The 15,571-nt window shown below is 36.0% G+C and overlaps 1 protein-coding gene across 1 annotated transcript in view; it reads left to right on the top strand.

The window, feature by feature from the left end:
• Positions 1-15,571, top strand: part of FAF1 (Fas associated factor 1) — a 306,114-nt gene that overhangs the window by 150,495 nt on the left and 140,048 nt on the right. The window contains exon 8 of the mRNA XM_045027160.1: positions 7,924-8,010. Coding sequence (XP_044883095.1) covers positions 7,924-8,010 — 87 coding nt within the window. The remainder of the gene's footprint in view (positions 1-7,923; positions 8,011-15,571) is intronic.

Raw genomic sequence — 15,571 nt, 5'->3', positions numbered from 1 at the left:
CCTTTCTTCACTATCCCCATTGCTAAAACTCTTGTCTATGCTTTGGTCACCTATAGTCTTGATTACTATCACTTGATCTCTTTTGGTCTCCCCTCTTCTCATCTCTTTCTATACCGGTTCTTAATTCATATTTTTCCCTCATTGCCCCTGCCCTCTCCCCCTAAAATGTGCTTTATTGATTTGGCTTCCATTCTGTTACAGCGTCAGAGTAGGTACTCATCCTCTCCTTCAGTACTCTATGCAATCTGAGCTCATTTCCTTGTACACCCCCCACTCGCATTCCACATTCCTCACAGTCCTCTCACTTTATTACTCCTTTTGTCTCTCTTTCACACTCTCATTTTTGCACTGTCTTTCATGCTGACTAGATGCCTGGAACAGCCTTCAGCTTTTCAGCCAATTTAAAGCTTTGCATAAATTATATTTAATAATATTAAAGCTAACAATAGTTCATTATGTACATTGTTTAAATAACACTGTACCTAGTTATGCAGAAAACAGCCCTCTGGAAATTACTATGGTTTGACTTGGATGTGATTTTTTTTTTTTTAATTCAAAGATGTAGTTTCAGGCATGGCCAAATTTTGCTGATGAAGTTGTAAAATTTTAATTTTTAAAATTTGGTGAGAGATTTCATTAGGCTAGATTTCAAATTTTCTAATTAAAAGATGAGAAATTGACTACTTTTGGGTGAAATTCACCGAGGTACAGAAGACCCTTAAAAGACTTTTCACGTCACTTAACCTTGTGTAGAGCCCTTGTGTTATGGATTGAGGTGAATTTTACCCTGTTGTGTCCTGACCAGCATGGACAAAGAAGAACCTTGAATATTGGTTCAATTTGGCATCTGCAAACAAAGAATTTTTTTGTGAACATGCCTTCTTAAACAAAATATTTATAATTTAAAAAAAAAATAGTGCAAGAGAAAATAAATAGAAATTTGCCTAAATCCTGTAACATGCTTCAGTCTGTTACCTGCTTTGGGCTCCTCAACATCAACACGCCTGTCTTGTTCCCCCTGCGCCTCCACCTACATGAAAATGTTCTGATGTGGGGAGGTTCAGTTGGGTCGAATGCATTGAGAGGAATTATGTCTCAGTCCCCATCTGCAGAAAGGTTAATACAGCATTTTTGGTTCATTTTGTGATTAAAATTGATATTTTTAATAGTTAAACCTCTGGAACCCAATAAAACATTTACATATTAATTTGGTTTTAAATAATCATATATTGAGATTATCATCTAGACATTGTATCTACCATCTGTAATGTGCAGTCGCCATGGTATCTAGATGTTATGAAAAGAATACAGATTTTGGGCTGCGCCACTACTGCTAATTATTCTTTCTTACTGATCAAAGTAAATGCGGATGACCAAAAAGCTTACCAAGTCTGTAAAGATTTCACTCTCTCTACTAATGGCAAATGAGCTTGTTAGCAAAACCCAACCCACCACCTCTCTCTTGGAAACCTAGTGCGTCTATTATCCATTTGTATGCTGACTCAAATTAATCAGTTGCATCTAGAATATAGCTGTATATTTTTATTCCACTGGCCTAGCACACTGCTTTTAAAATAATTTTTACTTTGGTTTATGTGTAATGTTTAGGTCTTTCTCGCCCTTACAGAATTACAGCTTTACATTGAAACAGCTAATAAACATGAGGGAGGTTTCACATTTTATTAGCAAACTCTTCTGTCCTCTGAATCTTTTTTGCTTTTCTTTTTATAATGCCATTGGAATTACCAAATAAAGGGGAATCCCTTAAATAGTTACAGCATTGATAAAGGTGGCATGATATTTAAAAAACAAACTTATTTTTTCCTTTAACTGCCTGTGGTTTTTAAATGGACTATTTTGGCATGTTTTCAAAATCCAGTTATGAATTTAGCCCCAGCAGTTTGTTTAATCAAACATTACCCTAATATGTTTTACATGGTGCCCTGCCAGACAAGGCCTGTCTACAACAACTAGTTTATTCTGTGACGAGTTGCTCAACAGATGTCATTCTGGTAGAATAATACAGCAGAATGCTTGTGCGTTGGCTAAAATTACTTCAACTTTGATCACTTTTGTTCAGCACATCAGTCTGGCATTGTGCTTTATACCAACATAACACTATAACCAGAGCATGCCTTTCAAGCTTAGAATAGCAGAGGAATGTTATTGAAATCAGTGCAGTTACAGATGAGTTAATGAAGAAGGAAAATACTGTTTATTTCATAATGCCGTAGTGTTGTACTTTGGAATTAAAATGGAATGTAAGGAATCCAACTCCAGAGCTATTAATTTTTACTTCATAGGGCTTTTTAAAAACAATTTTATGTTAGTTTTATTGACCACATTTGACCGTAAATAAGTTTTTGTTTGTGATTATAAAATAGTTAATAGTAGATTCTGAGTCTGAAACACTTTCATTTTATGGAAATTATATTTAACAAGATCTTTTCCATGTGTGATTGAATAATATTTGTCCCACAAAAGCTATTCTTTTTTCTTATATTTAATGCTGTAAAACTGGCATGGCAAGAACCAACAAATAGATCTCAGATTAGCGTAGTTACATTTGGATGGGATGTTGTGGGGTCATTTCTCAGTAATGACATCTCTTAACCTTGATATGACTGTGAAATAAATGCTGCACAGCAGGCTAGTCTCTTGTTAAGAAGCACTGAAGAAAAGCTGTTTGTTTGAAACTGAGTGGGGATCAGACCATGTCCCAGGCTACACAGCTTTCACACATCAGTTCATCTCTCACAGGTGTATATGGGAAGATTTAAAAAATGGATTGAGTTGCATTTTTTTTAACAGTGAATAAATTCCTATTTATTTGAAAAAGACATTTTTACATTTGGTGAAGAGTAATATGTTACAAAATGCTGTAATTACTAGTTAGCATGACACTTTGGCATTCTGTGTTTAAAATAAAATGAATTTAATTTTACATTTTTTAAATTTTTTTTTTACTTGTGACGTGCCTAATTCGTTGTGGATGGAAGTTCACATTTAATAAAAAATGCACAAAATACAGCATTTTAATTTGTATTAATTAAATAAAACTACCTTAAATGTGCTGGATACATAAAATGTTTATCAAAATATTATTTTGCATTCAAAGCTGATTTATTAAACAAAGTGAGTTTTATCTGTAGATAGTGAATTGAACGGATTGTTTCTGGACGCCAAGATTTTAGAACTAGTAGATTTCATCCTCTCACACCTAGTTTTAATTCAGAGATTGGAAGAGGAAAACAAGCTTTCCCGTTTTTTTCAACTCCCAGTTCGTTTCTTAACTTTGAATGAATTACTCATTGAACTGAACTGAAGAAAATATTCACTCTGTACCTGCAGAAGAAATTACTGCTGTCAAAAGCTGGTATGAAACTTCAATGAACTCTGGTTTCAGGTGCTTAGCCCATGACTTCCACGAGTTCACTGATTTGACTTTCTTTAAAATTTGGCAGCAAATATGAACTGCTTAATAATTTTTTTATATTTAATTTAAATGATTTTAATAAAAAAACATTTAGGACTAAACATGGGTTGTCAATTTTAAATTTAATTTCAAATAGGTTTATTTTTTTTTTAAATAATCATTTAATTAACATGAAAAGATTCAATTTTTGCCCATCCTTATCATTAACTTATGTATACTGGAAATTTAAATTATACACATACTAAGTCTGAATATTAACTTTTCCACACAAGTGTACTAAAACTTATCCATAACTCTCTAAAAGAATTCCATCAATATTTATTCACTAATGCATTTTAATGTGTGGGTTAAGGGACTTTATTAGGAAGACCAATTCTACATACAGGGCTGTATTAACCCATCACTGGGCCCTAGGCAAACATACATTTCTGGGGCCCTACCTTCTAATATGAATAACAACAAATAGCTGATAAATGGAAGAAGGGAAAAATATATACCTAAATGATGTTCCCTTGCATACATGCCACTGTAGTAAATTCCCATCCCAGCCTGTTCACTTGTTGCTGTTGGAGAAGCAAGTCGTTTCTTTACCCATGCCTTCCTCTCTCTTTGGCTTTGTTAGGAAAGGGAAAGTGAGTTTTAGCTGTGTGAGAGGACTGTCTCTGTCCACTTATCCTCTGGTGCAGATTTGCATGCGCAAACTGAAAGACCTTCACTCACTTGAGTGAGTAGCATTTGCAACTTTTTCATTTTGCTCTAGGGAACCAAAATACAAATCTGGGCCTGAGGTACATGCTTAGTTGCTTATGGGTTAATCTGGTTCTGGCTCCATGAAGGGTGGATCTAGGGATGGGGAATGCAATCCGTGGACACAAGTGACTCCATGCTTTAAGGACTCTCCCTGTGCTCCTGCCTCAGCTCCCCAAGCAGTGCTGCCTTGGTGTGCAAGGGAGCTGAAGCAGCAGTGCCATGAGGAACCTTTCAAGTGTGTGTGTGTGTGTGTGTGTGTGTGTGTGTAAATCCTCTCCATATTTATAATAATCATAACAATTAGGTACATCATCATTATTTTTTAACGTCGCTTGATTACAGCTTAATTTCTGCAAGTGTATCCTATACACAAGGTTTCAATGAGCTTGAACTATATGGAAAGTTTGACGCATCTATGTGCTTTTCTTCTGTTAAGATGATTCCAGAAAAATACAAAAAAATCCGACACTAGTTATATTTAATTAAATATTAATTTAAAATTAATTGTAATTTACAAACTAATTAAGAGATCTAACAGATCTTCAGAAAATTCATTCTATATTCAAAAAGTAAATGCTATAATTTTGGAGAGAATATACTATCTATTTTTCATAAGTAAGAAAGAGGGTGAATCCCTGCTATCATGGCAAAACTCATCTCTAACTCTGTGGTGGAGTCATGACAGGCAACAGATAAATATATTACATTATTTGATTTCAACTACTACTGAGTAGTTGGAATTGGTTTATTTTGTTGCATTACAGTAAAACAAACATGTTTTTCCTCTGTTAGAATAGTTTGTTAAAAAGCATCTTTTGTCCGCTGTACACTTAGCAAACCTTTCATGTGTACCAGATTTTACTGGATAGTCTCCATTTTGGCTGTGCCACTGCACCAGATGAGCAGGCAGTGTTCTGAGAGAGAGTGAACCCCATTAGCCTAGGGGAGTGCACTGAGTTGAAATCTCTGACCTGGCTCACTTCTTATGGCTGTTGTTTGTATTTCTATGCACTTCACAGACCTTATTATTGACCTGAGTCTCATGCCCCAACCTTAGAAAACAGTTAAGTATTAGCCCTTGTGATTTTACAAACAAACTAATGGAGAAGTGTTCGAGGTCACTTCAAATAGATTTGGGATAAGAATCCAAGTCTCCAGTATCTTATCCACCCAGCTACACTGCCTTTCAGATTGAATGTGTCAAATGAATGTATTTTAGAGATCTTACTTCTAACCACTACATGACATGCCCTTCCCAAATCTAGGAACAGAATTGAAGATTTCTGATTTCCAGAATTCTGCCTTTTATTTCTTTATTTTTTTAGATGTAGAATATTGGAGATCAGAAACCTTGAATTCTCAAATGATTTGAATTCAAGTTGAATGAACAGATTTGTCTTCTAATTTAAAGAGGTGCTGCTCTTTCAAATGGTCGCCCAGTGCTCGCTAAGGTGGTATGGTCATTTGTTCCGAATACCTACCAACTTCATTGTGAGAACCATCTTTGACTTCTACCCAATGCAAACAGAATGGGAAAGCCAACAGACATTCTACCTCGTAATGTACCAGATTTGGTTCAGGACTGAACGGCATAGAAGCATGTAATGCATTTTGGTGGCCTCTACCCTGTCCAGAAATCATAAAAACAAATATTCTTCTGCTGATTAGCCAATAGCTGTGTAATCCACTGGCAAAATGTCAGATCCTCCTCTGGTGGTTGTTCTATGCAGAGCTGTGTTTTTCAACTTTTTTTCATTTGCGGACCTCTAAAAAATTTTTGAATGGAGGGGCAGACCCCTTTTGGAAATATTTGACATAGTCTGCGGACCCTCAGGGGTCTGAGGACCACAGATTGAAAACCGCTATCTAGAGGGCAACATTTGCTCCTGTAATCTAAGTGGCAGAGGTCTGTGCTTGGGGTCCAAAATTCTAGGATTCAAACCCTGCTGATGACCGATATTGTGGGGAAGGACCTTATGGTTGCATGTAATAGGTTTTTTTCCTATTTTGTGTTTTAAAAACAAAATGCAACTGGTGTATTTAACTCTCACAGTGTGGGGAAAAAAATCCTCTAAAACAGGTTTTATTGTTAAAGCCTTTATAATCTGTGAGTTATGGTGCATTGCGTAACAATTACAGGTGTTACATCCTTTGTTTACTGATGTCACACACTGGGAAGTTTGAAGGTTGTGAAGGATGCCTCTTAGTTTATTTGTGTTGATGTGATAGTAACTTGCTTTGTTGGGTAAAAGAAGATTTTCTGTGGTAGACCACAAGAAAAGCTCAGGAAACTCAGTTTCTCTGTTGGTCTCTACACCACAAAAGGTTCAACCTGGCATTCAGATTTCTTCTGTAAGCACTTTACCTGTCCAATTGCTGATCTGAAGGGACAGTGTTTACATACACTTATGCACAGGCTGTCTTTACACATATTCAGTCATAAGGTGGCTCTAAATAAACCCTAACAATTATTCCATAGGCTGTGAGAATACTTGGAACTATTAAATACATCACTTCTAGACAAATTCAGATTGGAAATAAAACATACATTTTTAATACTGAGGGGTAATTAGCCATTGGAACAATTTACCAAGGGCTATGGTGGATTCTTCATCACTGACCATTTTTGAATCAAAATCATATCCTCTTAAAGATATGCTGTAGGAATTATTTTGGGGAAATTCTGTGACCGGTGTTATACAGGAGGTCAGACTAGATTATCACAATGATCCCATCTGGCCTTGGAATCTATGGCATCTTTCTGTCTGAGAGACAGATTGTATAATTATTTTAAACCAAAAAATAGGATATAAGTTTGTGATTTTAAATAAATGTTAATTGCAACTAATGTACAAGGATCATTTGGCTTTGAATAGGCACAGAATGCCAGTTTTGTTACAATTTTGGTGGGGTTGTAAATTGTCATGTTCTGTGGTGTCCTGCCTACTGTCTTTCAGTTTCCACACTTCTCTCAAACTGACAACCAGTCATGTTTCTTAATCTTCTTAGTTCATGGTGGTTGCTGTATTTAGCAAAAAGTAAAAACACAGAATGAATTGGCTTAAAGATGTATCCTTTTTTATTAAAAAAAGTAAACATCTGACATTTGTCTTCCCAACTGGAAATATTACTCTTGGTTTGTATTTTCATGTTTCCCTCTTTAATACTTTCATTTTTATTTTGATAGTCCTTTTTTAAAAAAAGTACAGATTTATGTGGTAGCCAGCAACATTTGATTGCTGCTTAAATCTACCAGGATTTTAGGATTTCTAGGATGAAAATAGAATAGGTTCACCAGCAGTGTTTATAACAAATTATCTTTTTGTTTTCCTATCCCCCATGGTATATTTTCTTAATTTACAATCTTAATTCACTTGGCTGGAAAATCTGTAACTATATTGTTACCAACTGTAACTAACTAAAATATCTATGATACTCTAAGTAATAATAACAACAAACTATAATGTGTTTGTTTAATGCAGTTTGTTCATTTAGATTCCAGGTTAGCTCTTTTTTCAACAGCAGTCCTTTTTACTTTCAGGTAGAAATCTGTTTGTTTTTTTAATGTTGCCATAAGTAATTTAAAAAAAACCCAATATAAATTAAAAGCCTCCTTTAGTGATGAAAATAACGCAGATGGACTGGAAGACCTCTCAGGGTCCCTTCCAGCCCTACATTTCTATGATTCTAAGTTATTAAGTGCACTTTGAAAACATGTGTTTACTTTTTTTTAATAGGTAAAGCGGAATGTGTATGACCTAACTAGTATCCCTGTTCGTCACCAATTGTGGGAAGGCTGGCCTCCTTCTGCCACGGATGACTCAGTAAGTAGTTTCACCTCTTTTCACTTTTTCCAGTAAATATGTGACTGTTCACAGATTTATTGTCCAAGTCAGGTAAAAGCCTTTATTATCCTTTGTTCAGAAAGTACAGCAATGGTAAGAGTGCAGGGAATTTAGGGCTTTATCCTTTGAGCCCCTTCGTCCTGATCCCAGCAATGAACTGAAACATGTAAGTAGTTCCATGGAAGCTACTCGCATGGGCAAACGTAAGTGCATTTTTCCATGCATTGTTGGGTTGGAGCCAAAGTGCTCGGTACTTTTAAGGATCAAGTCCTTGCTGAGATGAGAAAGCAACGTGGTGCACTTTGGTCCCAATTCAGGAAAGCATCCTTGTTTAGGAAAGCACTTAAAACACATGCTTATGTATATTCCTGAATTGGACCCAGCGCCCCAATTCACCAGGGTACTTAAGCAAATGTGTGACTTCAAGCAGGTGAATAGTCCAATTGAAGTCAATGGGACTACTTGCATGTTTAAGTATATACTTCACTATCTTGCTGATCCAAGGGCTATGCTCAGCTGTAAGACTTTAAAAGGTTGAACCCAAAATTAAGCCACCCTTATACACAGAATACATATAAACGTGTAGCTGATTATAATGTGGAGGACGTTATTTCCAATTCCTACCTGGTAATTTTAAAATTCCCAGTATTGAAAATCAGAAGAAAATATTCATTTGTTCTTGTTGGCTGATAGTTCTGCAGCTCTGACTCACTGGTTAATTAGATATTTTTGCCTACCATGTCATATAATCATAGAGAGTCTAAATGTAGAAAGATGTTGGACATTATATCCCACCTTCTGCTAATGCACCATTGCTCCTTACAATATATTTCAGAGCATTTCTTTCTTTTTTGCTTTAGCTATTTCCATTTTCCCCAAAGTAATACATTGCTAGTACTGGTGAGTGGGGCTGTAGGTAGAAAGAAGCTGAAATGGAGCTTGTAGTTAACTAATTTTGCATGTAGCTTTTGTGGGAGTGACCAATCTTTGCATAAAACAAAATACTACATTTCTAAAAGTGTTCAGTGTAAACCAGATTAAATTTGACATTCTATAAAGTGAAAATAAAACAAGAATTTGCCTTCTGTAAATACTGAAATAACAATACTTTGAAGATGTAACTATCGATTTCTAGTGAAGTTCTAAAATTGCTGCTGTTTGAATGGTGAATGCTACATTATTAAAAAATGTTGTGTAAGTGATTTCAGCAAATGAAGCAACACAAAGACTGACCACATTTTTAACATAATTGCAAAATATCTCTTTGCTTGTGCTTGTAGCTATAGTAGCTAATGTAGAGATACATGCAGGGATCTTTGCCTGTGTATTGGAGAGCAGAAATCGAGACTTTAGATATGATTATTTGATATAACAAATATGGTCCCATACAGGTAGTCACAACCTTTGAAATGTGGGTGCATTTTAGCATCTTTTACATTTAAAATTAAGCAAAAAGGTTTAGAAATCCAGGATTTCTGATTCAGGTTCCAACAGCTGCTTTTAGTAAAAGCAAAATAAACAAAAAGAAAACCACCCTGCAAGATAGGATGTCCTGCATGTGTAAAACTCATAAATCTGTTTTTAAGTCTGTTTTTACAAGTGACATTGTTGCAGGTGAATTTTCCGCTTTTTCATGTGTAATGAAATTGGCGAATGTTGAGTCATCTGCTCCAAGGCAGGAGAGTCCTCAAAGCTCACTGCTTAAATCTGGTGCAGCTGAGACATGTCAGCTGTGTAAACAGATCTGTATGTGTTACTAACAAAAATATAATTAATTTCTATCTGAAATTAGAGGCCATAACTTAATACTATGAAGATTTAACATTAGCGAGAACTATCTGGAAACTTCGACTTGCCAGTTACAAATATTAAGTAATAGTTTATCTGTTTAAGTTGCTCTTTAATTTAATGGCAGATTTTTTTCAATCACTTTTGATTGTGCTATATAGAGTTCTCAGAGTGGTGTATTATATACAAGTATGGTGCTAGTTCACAATTAAAGAGCTAACGGAGGACTTGATTAGAATACTTTTTTTCATTTACATTTTATGCAGCATAAGAAATACTTTGTAATACCACAGGAGGTTTTTTCAGTGCAATTCTCGTTAACCTTTGGCTTAGCAAACAGAACAACTAAATAGGCTTCCCATAATTGGATTCCTGTATCATCTTGAGTCTCTTATGAACCAGATAGACTTCAGTCTTCTGGCATTATCAGGAAATTCAGTGAAGTCAATAGTTACTTATACATTGTTGCGTTTAGAGTTAAAATAGGTTCTTTGCTTATAGTTTTAGTTATAAAAATATGGGGTACTGTCTGAACTGTCAATAACTCTTCCAGGTTTTTTTGCACACTTTCACCAGGGAACTAGGTATCTAAAGCTCTACAAGTAGGGGAATGTTTTCATGCTGTGACAGTTTAACTGTGAGAAACAAGACACACACAAGCCTGCAGAAATCTCATTTTACACTTTTAACAAGGACACGTTTTTAGTTACAAGAGGGTATGAATAATTTTAACACTGTGAATTATGTTTGTTCCTCTAATTAAAATGCAAACAATGTTAATGTATGAGGTTTTTTAACTCATGTTTTCTATTTTTAGGGGGGTGTTACTTATGGAACAAAATTAATATTAAAGATTGTAGTAGTGTTGAGCTATTTTTCTGATATTTACCATTCTTTGTGATTGATTGATGCAATGCACTTTTAGAAATTAGGGTAGAATGTTTAAAAAGTAATGGTTCATTGTAAATAAGTTATCAGGCAGTGCAAAATGTTTATTTCAACTTCTGGTGATTGTACAGATCTAAACATTACACATCTTGTAAAGTCAGAACCAAGACAGAATATTCCACCTAAAGCTGTGTAAAATGTGCTACACTTGCTTTTGTTATATGAGCATATATGAACTTTTAAGATTGTTCTGATCATTGTGTCATAGTCGCCCATTTAAATTAACACTAACTTTATAAAAATCACCCTCAGGATCAATACTCTAATATTTTAGTAAGAGATTTCAAATGCTAAAATATTGTGATTTTTCTTTACATTAAAAAAGAAAAAAATTCACACTAATTTTTCAAGAGTCTCTTATCTGGTTACCTATGAACGTATGGATTGAAATCTTGGTCCCATTGAAGTCAGTGGGCTTTCTGTGTATTTCACTGGGACCAGAATTTCATCCCTGATTTTTGTGCTACTTTCACTAACCTGAAACCACTAGAACCAAGTGGTTATTTTTTTACCAAAGTTATTCCTGGTCATGTCACTAGACACTTTGAGCTAAGCCATTCTTAGAAAGGAGTTCACTGTTTTGCTTAAGACAAGTTATCCTAATATGGCTATGAGGAAGATCTGCTTTTCCCATAAACAGCAATAGATGATTTCTCAAAGTGAAATTCAACCCTGTGTAGAAATATATACAAAGCCTGTGCACTACTTAAATCCAGTGTTTCCAATTCCTAAGAATTTATCTCAGGTAATTGGCCTCTAATGCAGGAGCTCTTGTGAAAATACAGAAATCTCCTGGCTTTGTGATTTGAGGGAAACAAACTGAGAGAGAGAAAAAGAGATGGCTTCTCCTTACACAATGCCCTGTTGCCAAAGGGAATGCGTACTGAGCTGACAGCCAGGATTTGATGAGTTCTAGTCCTACCTCTTCTACTGACTGCTGTTAATGTTTCTGTGCCTGTCACCGCCCTTATTGTTAATCAAGGCCTCATATCTCTGTGTTAGGGATGTAAAATCCTTTAGCTGTTATACAGATAAAAATAACTGACAGCTTGCACACGTTGGGACTAGAACCCCACCTCCCACCCCTAATAGAACAGTGCCACGTGGGTCTGATGCACATTGACACCTTGTTGTTCAGAAGGAACATGCTAAATTATGTACTTGTGTAACCCACGCTTAACACAGTGTGGCTTGATGTCACCTTCCAGTGGTTAGACCACATATGGAGGTTTATGATGGTTGCTGTGTTCATGCTAACAGATCTGGTTCTTTAGGTAAACTAATACAGATGAGTGTTTTTGGAGCTAGAATTTCCTGGTTCATTCTCCACAGATGATCCAAAATGTTTGTTACATATAGCTACTTTGTCTTCCTACTTGATCATGCTTTGCCTCCAGAGCCAGGAATCAACACCAGGAATGCTGATGCCCAGTATTCCAGTGCTGACTCACAAATAGTTGAGTGACCCACTGGTAAGGTGTATGTTGTCTCCCTGTATGAATCAGAAGGTAAAAAAAAATGCTTTCTCACCACCATTTACTGTTGTGGAAATGGAAGGGGTCTGTGCTGTGGACCTGAAGGTTGTAGGTTCAAACCATGCTGATGACTCGTGATGGAATGAAAATGTGTTTGTGTATACACACCACAAACATTAGTATAAAGTCTGGGAATAATTGTGGGAACAATTCTGTATTGAAAAATGTATTTAGAAGAGAATCTGGAAGTTGTCAATATTTGTTTTACTATATTTGAGTGTTTGTATTTTAGTTAATGGGAGCTATAACATTTGACAGTGGGCTGGGACACTTGGTCGGTTGTTGTGTTTGAGACTGAGAACTGTGTGTAGGAGATGTTCCCTGTGTGTCCAGAGAGATAAAAATTTTGCCTTTTATTAGATGCAAAAAAATAAGAATTAGAATTAACAAACTTAGAGCATCTCAGTCTTGAAGGTGTAATGTTAGCACTTGTGGGGGACTAGATGCTTTAGGGCATTGTTAATGACCTACAGAGCTTTTCACCTGTAGATCATCAATTTGAATCCAGCCTCTCTCAGCAGAAAGTAGAAGCTGTTCTGTCTAATAAATCTTTGGTAGACTCTGTATGGAAAAGTTTGGGCCCCAGTTCCAGCTCCCACATCACAAACTCACTGTTGTACTTTGTATGGTTGTAAGATCTGTGTGATGAGGCTGTAAAGCATATAATGCAATGGGATGCTGATGTTTGTGTCCTCTAGTGAAAGGCAAAAGTGGTGAAAATCTTGTGATTAATTTGTAAGGGTTGTCAAAATTGTACTTGTCATTCACACCCTGTTGGTGGGCAGAAGGGTTTAAAAGAGAAGGCAGACAAAAAAACGACTTAATCTTTTAATTAGGCCAAAAAATCATGAAATTGTTTGGTTTTTGTCTCATGATTTTGGGGGTCTGAGTCATGGTTTTGAACGTTTGGGACTGGCAGTACTTTCCCTCATTTAAGCCCCCAGAAGAAGTCCTTAAGCAATGCATGGGCCTTATTTAGTCTTTCTAGAATGAGATTAAATAGCTGCATATTTTGGTTGAGCATGTCAAAGTAATCTAGAGGATTTAGACACACAGCCTGATCATTTTAATTATTTTTGGTGGATGATGTGTCTCATTCTCCTATGTTACTTTGGCAATCCTTTGTTTCTCATTTGATCTGACTGAAGATGTGACTGGTGTCATAGAAATTGTATCTCAACCGAACGTTGCAATTTGCCTGTATTTGTATTTATTCTGATGAGATATTTGATTTAACTCAACAACCTCAAATTCTGTAACTCTGTCAACAACAAATTACTAGAATTTTATCAGTTTTCTGTAGCTAATATTTATTGCCTAACAGTTCACTTTGCGTCTGAAACATCCATATACTCTGGAAAGCAAAGACTTCAGATTCAGTAGAATGGGTCTGGCACATAGGCCCTCTTCGCAGTCCCTTCCCCTCTTCCTTTTGTTTAAATACCTGAGACGAATACTCCCAGACTAAACTTTCTTGTGTCATGGATTTAACTGGAAGACTTCAGTTTTACAGTCATTATGCTTACAACTTGGTTGGGAAGGCATTATGGACAATGCCCAACACTGGAATTTCATGCCAAGCTGTTGTTTAGGCAAATTCCAGTAAAAGATTTTGAAATATTCATCATAGTAGTGAAACATAATATTGTTTGTATAATTAAATAAGAGAATTCTTAATATATTTCTGGTTTTTGGTCTTTCCACTGTTACTTATGACTTGCTTGGGTGTGCTGGCTTGGATGAGAGATGTTACTTTCTGGATGAAGTATTTGCTCTCTTTCTGAAATAGATAAGGAGAATGTACTTGTTGCCAAACAGTTTCTTTTTTAATATTCTTGTCTTCAATTGACAATCAGTAATCAAATGTATCTGAGGCACAGTGGTTCACAGGCAGGAACTCGTGAGTGCAACTTACTTTAGAAACACACGGTTACCAATATATTAACAGAGGAAATCAGAGTTATCCACTGTTGATGAGATACATTTTATTTTATGTGCATTCATGAAGAAATTCATTGAGAATAAGGTCTGTGCACTTTTAAAATATGCACAATAAAGATTTTAGATTTTGCATTTTCTTACTGGTGTAACTGGTTAATAGTTGAAATTTCAAATGTGCTGTAGTGACCTAAAATTCCATCCAGAATGGGTATTCTATTTTAAGGTTCAAAGTCACAGGGTAACAAGAATCTTATGTAAATGCAATGAGGATTTGTATTCTGTGTGTGAAAAATTACAATAATTATATAATGATATTTCAAAATCAGGTCCATTTAGATTTTCTAATTTGACTCTTTTAAAGAGAGTTTTTCAAATTCATCATATTTAAGATCACTTGCTACCTCTTGTTCATGCTTCTATCTCTCCCAAGGCAGTTAAGGTACTGTCTCCACCACATTTTCAGTTGTTTGACATCCCAGAAATGAAAGAGAGAGGAAACCAAACTCTTCTAGTCTGCTGTTGGACCTAGCTAAGGGCATCTGATTGAGACCAACCTTGAACTCAGCCACATCTAAGAATGATTGATTGCCTATATTAGAGGCCACATTAGGGATCCCCAGTATTTCTTATTTCATTCTGCTCCTGACTCACTGGTGATATCAGCAGCCAATAAAAGGATGAGAATTCCAAGACCATTCACACCGTCTCTTTGCCTAACAATGGCGCAAAGAATGATTTTTAGGGTGGAGGAAAATCTTCTCCTTGGGTACTCTGGATATCCACATGGCCAGTTAACCAACTATCATGGTCAAGTATGAATTTTATCTATGAGAGAGGATGCTCTTGCTAGTCTATGGTCTTTCTAAGGAATAGAAAGATACAGAAAGAAACTGGTGACTGAGGGGAGTGTAGTTGTCTAAGCATGTCCTATGTGTGGAGTCTGACACTTCAGGGACCTCAGCTCATATAGTGGCATTGGGTCATGACTCTCTTCTCAAAGCATTGAGCCTTTCACTTGAGAATCGGGTCCATATGGCAAATTTCTTGTTTAAAGGGAAGGAAGGGTCACTTCAACCTCAAAATGGACACTGGAGAAATGAAATATAGCAAGTTCACATCTAAGTCTCGGGAACTCCTTTGACCAGGACAGTAGAGAAAACCCACCCTGTCCTCTTCCATACAAGGCTACTCATCTGGCAGTGTCACTAACATCAGAAGATATGACAGTGGAAAACGTTTCAGGCATCTGGCCATCTTGTTAAATATATAACACTGTTAATGGAATATTTGAAATATTTTACATTTAATCTTCCCTCTTCAAAAAAAGA

The sequence above is a fragment of the Mauremys mutica genome, chromosome 8 (genome assembly GCF_020497125.1).
Source record: "Mauremys mutica isolate MM-2020 ecotype Southern chromosome 8, ASM2049712v1, whole genome shotgun sequence".
In the NCBI taxonomy this organism is placed as follows: Eukaryota; Metazoa; Chordata; order Testudines; family Geoemydidae; genus Mauremys; species Mauremys mutica.
Note: the sequence above shows the minus strand (reverse complement) of the source record. Positions and strands in the feature narration are given on the sequence as shown.